At 41.1% G+C, this 6,072-nt stretch overlaps 1 protein-coding gene across 1 annotated transcript; it reads right to left on the minus strand.

The window, feature by feature from the left end:
- Nucleotides 1-3,168: 3,168 nt before the first annotated feature.
- LOC131293115 (uncharacterized) lies at nt 3,169-5,101 on the minus strand. Its single transcript, XM_058321194.1, has 3 exons — nt 4,911-5,101; nt 4,664-4,787; nt 3,169-3,279 (listed from the first exon to the last, which is right to left on the minus strand). The coding sequence occupies exons 1-3, from the start codon at nt 5,099-5,101 to the stop codon at nt 3,169-3,171; spliced, it is 426 nt and encodes a 141-aa protein (XP_058177177.1).
- Nucleotides 5,102-6,072: the final 971 nt, after the last annotated feature.

Genomic DNA, 6,072 nt, shown 5'->3' on the forward strand with positions numbered 1-6,072 from the left:
CGGTCCTAAAAGACGAGCCCCTTCATAGGAGTTCGGACAGAGTCGGTACGCCTCTGATTACGAGTAAGGGAACAAATTGTTCGACTTAGCGCAGGAGGATATACCCCGACTCGCATAACGAAAGAAGAAGAAGAAGAAGAAGAAGACGATGTAAAATTATTCCTTCCCATATCCTCTCCTTCCGACTTCTTACTCCTTCAAGAATCCCTCAACCGCTTTGCACATTTAATTGTTGTGTTATATCCTTCAGTCGATCCGCTGGGGTGACCCACGACTACTGTATTGGTAGCGTAGCTTTGTCGCGGGTGTCGGCTATCAAGGACCTTGGGGTGTGGCTGAACGTCACCTTGTCCTTCTGCGTGCAGATTGATGAAGTGGTATTCAAGGCCAACCGTACGCTGCTTATTTATCCCCTAGCGCCGGAGGTGCGGGACCCGCGCTGCTTGCTGGCGCTTTACTGTTGCTGTTGTTGCGTATGCTTCCGTGGTATGGACCCCAACTGGTGTCATTGCTTTGGGACGATTAGAGGGGGTGCAAAGACGCTTCACGCGTCTTGCCGTAAGGCGTCTTCTCGGCTACAATGCCTGCTTCCATCTGGCTTACGAGCCGCGGTTTCAATTGTTAGGGCTATCCTCGATTCAGACTCGCCACCGGATAACTCAGCTACTTTCATCACCCAACTTCTCCTGCACTCCTCTGACGTTCCGGAACTCCTGTCCCATATTCTTCTCTATGTCCCTTCCTATACCCTTCTGAAAAGGTCTTCTTCTTCTTCTTCTTCTTGGCGTAACGACCACTTGGTCATGCCTGCCCCGTTAAGGGCTTACGAGACTTGTTTCCCTGTTGTACGTGGATAGTAACTCCTCTCGTACAGGGGAGGGTCCGGTCTCGGTTGGGATTCGAACCCACGCCGTCGAGGTGGTGAGCCCCGGCGCTCATGGGCAGATTTTCTAACCGGCTCTACCGCTCGGCTGTCGCGGACCCCCTCCTCACCTCTCCTTATTCCCACCTGGGAAAGGTCACCTCTCCTTATTCCCACCCGCCGTACACATTTTTCCCAAAATGATCCATTTTGTCTGCGCCATGTCTTCCTTCAATAGCTCTAGCCACCTGTTTGACTACAAGATCTTCATCCCTTCCTTTCGTTCACGTCTTACCAATATAATAAATTCCATTATCAGGAAACGTTGTAGAATGTCTTCATAGAATGGAAAATATAACGTCCCATATATAAGTGAAAATTTATAACGACCTAATACAGTTTCCCTATCATTGAAACGAGAATATTAGAACACTCGCTTAGTTGTCCGTTATAGTTAACGTTGAATATTTGAATTGCTTTGAAAAGACAAATCAGAGCTTTCGGTAGAACGGGACATCCTTGAGATAGAGCGAGAGGCTTCGCGGCTATGCAAAACGCGCTAGGATCAAGCAAATCGAGTAGTTTCTGCGTTGTCAAATTTGACAACGCGCTGCGGAACGCGGTCTGTGTGGCAGCGGCGTATGAATGCTCGCTGGCAGAACGGAAAGCAATGCAATTTGGGCATAGCGCTTAACGTGTTAAGATCTATTTTCTTAATTAGTTTCCTTCACATTTTTGTTAGCTGATGTGGTTCTTTTTGTCTATGCCTTAAGTATTGCGTCTATTGCCGTTTCATGTTTCTGTTAGTTAAAACGGTTCGGTTTCAGGGCTACGCAATGAAATCACTCTCTCCAGCTCTTATAGTGAGATTTTGCCAGCAATCTTGTAAGACAGTTATTGTTCCTCCAGAACTTAACGAGCACTTAAATATATCCCAATATGGAAGTGGCGTTGTTTTGGCACTTTGTCGACAGTTTCTGCAATGGCAACCTGCATCAGGAGAAAAAATGGATAATATCTTTTCATTGCTTTGGTACAGCAAGATCAACTGGTTACAAGTTCCTAAGCTCTTAAAAACTTCCATATTAGCTGAGATGAAAAGTTAAGGATATGAAGATAAACCGACAAACATAAATATTTGAAAATATCCATTTAAAAAAAAACTTGCTATTAACAGGCCTCGTCCTACAGCACGGGCCCCTGCATAGGAGCTCGGGTCAGAGTCGGTATGCCTCTGAATACGAGTAAGGGAACAAAGTGTTCGACTTAACGTAGGCGGATATACCCCGGCTCGCATAGAAGAAGAAGAAGAACAGGCCTCTTGCATAGATGGTACTTAATGTTGCAATTCACATTTCTAAAACTCTATTCAGGACACCATTTTCATTTGTTGTATAGTATTTTAAAACCTTTATCCTGCGTACGGATTGTAAGCTTCCATAGCGAACTCATTGCACGATCATTCTTTTGTATGAGATCGGCCCATTGTGGACTCGCTTGAATAATATCGGTCTTGCTTAGCTGAAATAGAAAATTTATTAATAACTTTATGATCGCTGTACCGATTAGTACATGAGACCGCTCAAGTGGAAAATATTTTGAAAATGTACCAATTTGTGTAAAGTAAGATTTTCCGTCTTTTTAAGTTTTTGAGAAAATTCTTCAGTATTTATTTATTATTTTCAAAAATAATGGACACAATCATTCAGAATCGCATATCAGCTGTATTCAAGAGTGGCATATTGAAGTTAGTTAGTTCAATAATAACTAAAAGATTCATTTTATTATGAGTAATATTATGCATAATAGCCATAAATAAATGAATACTAGAACAGTACCATAATACGAAAATTTATTTACGTTTGTACTCTGTGTATTCAAGTGCTTTCTTTCGCATTGTCCACATTTTATGAAGTCTTGGTATTTGAAAACTCAGAAATAATTTATTTCCTGGTTTATTTTATCAACAAGCTGGTTTAATCAATCAATCACTGTTAACATTTTAAATTTGAAATCAAGCTTAATTCATTAGTGTGCAAACATTGCCAGTCGCTTCTAACTATTCAATGCACACAAATCTTGTCTTCAACACACAACAAAACTTTCAACTGTTTAAAAACTACTCGTCTTCTTGTGATAACAAAAATAAACTACTATCACTGCAACAGTCCGTACATCGTTTGTTTTGTTAACACTCGTTTTAATTAAAATATATTTTGTTGCCTTTTTCAAAAGCATGTCTTATCGGTTGGGCTTTAATTTGTCAGTATGGCAAAGTGTGGTGTAAAGTGGCAAGGTAAACCCGCTCACACCCGTTTCTTCGTTTTAACCCGCTTCATGTCATCGTCCATATCCATGAACCTGCTCAAACGCTGCCCATTAAACGGCTCATCGCTACCGGGTGGATTAAGTCGCATCTGGGAGGAAAAACAAAGATTGGAATAGTCAAAAACAGTTTTTTTACAAAGCAATACATCAGCAACATGGATACTGAAAAGTTAATTAAATCATGCATCTTTGACGTAAGCTGTAATCGTAATATAAACATTCATATCTTATACGCACCTGCCGCGTGTATAGGCTCCAATCCCGTGTAATGCATTTAGCTGGGCATTTAAGCAGCCTGGTGTATGTTTTATGCTTGCAAACCTCGTGTAAATTGCTTGTGCAAAGCGATCTATGCTGCCGCATAACCATTGTCCAATGTGTGCAGTGAATAAAAAAAAAGTTCTCTTGTGTTTTTGTGTAAGTACTTGTCCCATAAACGTTCGTACCGTGTAGTGAGAGTAGTTGTTCTTTGTCACTCTTTAACAGGAAGGTTTCGTTAGCAAGTGGTTTTCCGTCGCATTAGTTAGTGCTCGGTGGGGTGTTATAATGTCAACCCTAGGAACAACCGCGATCGAATAGGTAGAAGCGATCAAGCGCTGGTTAGTTTTGTTTGAAAAGCACCTGCAAGTACCAGAACCATCGTACACCAATATGCATTAAAAGTAAATTTAACAATTAAATGACAAAAAGTAGATGAAAATGATTGCTTCGAACAGTGTTCTCTCGGCAGTGTTTCTCGTTGATGCATCATTTGGTAACCGTTAATTTGAAAGCTTAAATCTTTGTTATGAATCATAAGTGAGAAGCTTAATGGAAACGATTGTCTTATTTTATGATTTGGTATTAATAATTGTGATAGTTTAAAATTGGCTACAAGAGGAAACTCAGAAAAGGATAGATGAATTGAAATAAAATTCTAAAGCTTTGGGCAATTGATAAAGAAAAGATTAAAAAGGCGAACAGAAAATATTGAAAAAGGAATAACAACAGCATCAGCAGAGATAAGGTAGTTAACCGCTAAAGAGAAAGTATTAGAAACCAGTCACATGTTTCTGTCGGAAAAGTCAAAGAAGAATATAGTTTCGAAGCTTGACAAGTCGTGTAGGTAGGAAAAGTGTCTGAGTTCGCACTTTGCATTCGCACGAGAAACTTTTGCATTCTTCAGGGGCGACGTATGCACACTAAATCTCAACATTCTCTTTAGCAGAACGTTTCTGAGAGAAGAGGGGAGAGAAACGAATCGAAATTTTAGCGTTAATAATCAAATCATCCGGTGTTAGTGGTGCTGGAACGAAGCGGTGCTATCGCTCCATGGAAAACGATTGGTTATCTGTGGGACCCTTTTGAAAATTTTCTCCGCGCAGCGTATAACGAAGCCAATGATCTGCATGTGTTGTGTATAAATTTGCCCTCAACAGCCGTGACGGTTGCGGCGTTCCCTTGATTTTTCCGCACCGGGAGTAGATACTTTACCATTATTCTGTACTTTTCCTTGCACGCGTAGTTGGACTCATCGACGTCGTTATAGCAGTCGGATTTGTAGTGCGCGGGAAGTGGTTTTCCCTCATGTTCGCAAAGTTTGTGCAGAGGACGGGATCTGTAATTATATGAATCAATGTTCATTAGCATGCGGGATAGTCGTTGGTAAGGAAAACCAACGATGAACAGTAATATTAATGTTAACAAAATGTTTTATTTTTTGTCTACATCTGCTTCCTACCTCACGATCATCTTATCCATCCCGGTAGGTTTGTTTACGGGACAGTAGAACACGTCGGGTGTGTTTTTGTCGTACACAATCGACTTTCGCAGCAGATCTTTCTCGGTGTACTTGATGTGCTTTTCCTTCGCCAACGCCAGCTGTGCCGCCAGGCAAACGATGCTGAGAACCAGCAGTACGACCTTGGCCATATTTGTGCCCGATGTCTGCTCGTGTGAAGTTTTACCGATGAGAACTGTTTGTTTCCTTCAATGCAATGTCTGCAAACGGTGGGATGGGAAATACATATTAGCTAGGGAAATGGGACTAATTAGAACGTGAGACAACTGGTAGCACAGACAGACAGATGAAAGTAAACTCGGTTCACTTCAAATGACTTTCAGTTTTATGCTTGAACGCAAAAGCGTCTCAGAGGGCGACTACATTACAACCTTCTTGGCCATGAAGTGATGTGTGTGGAGATCTTCTCCGGATCGAAGGCACTTACTGTTTTTCTTGGCTTTAGAATCATTGCCAATGGAGCTACGTCATCCATATGGAATGAGTTTGTTGGAGTCGCAAATTTACTCACACTTGATGTCAACTTGCTGGAAGGCAAACAAGTTTTCTCTGAACACTACGAAGTCAATCATTTTATGCCTTTGAATGAACAAGCTAAACGTCATCCGTATGACGATGAACGTTTACTCATCCACCAATATTAATGATCTAATCGCACTCGTGCAGATCCACCAATATTAACAGATCTTAACTGCAGTTTGTTTCGTATTGGGTATTCTTCCCAATGTAGTTATTATATTGTGTTAGATGATGTACATTGTATATTTTTCGCAGTAACTGTATCTTTTTATAAGGTGTGAAATGTGATTAAACGTACTAAGTTCGCCCCGTGTAATTATTTTCTCTCGGATATTCTTTTATCTTCTTAGGGGCGTAAAACGTGCTGGTGAAAAGAATTAAATAAAAAATGCTAAATTCGTGAACTGCTTAACTGTTTACACCCCCGGCAATTGGCAGACGACCTCTTTTGGACTTATGCAAAGCGCCAAGTGAATCAAATTTGCCCAATCATCCAGCACACGAATAGGAAAGAAGAAGTTGCAAACGCGAGGAGAATGGAATAAAGGGCATTGAAACATAACCGCAGAATCCAACAGGGTCG

This window comes from Anopheles ziemanni, chromosome 2, assembly GCF_943734765.1.
Source record: "Anopheles ziemanni chromosome 2, idAnoZiCoDA_A2_x.2, whole genome shotgun sequence".
NCBI classification, from domain to species: Eukaryota; Metazoa; Arthropoda; class Insecta; order Diptera; family Culicidae; genus Anopheles; species Anopheles ziemanni.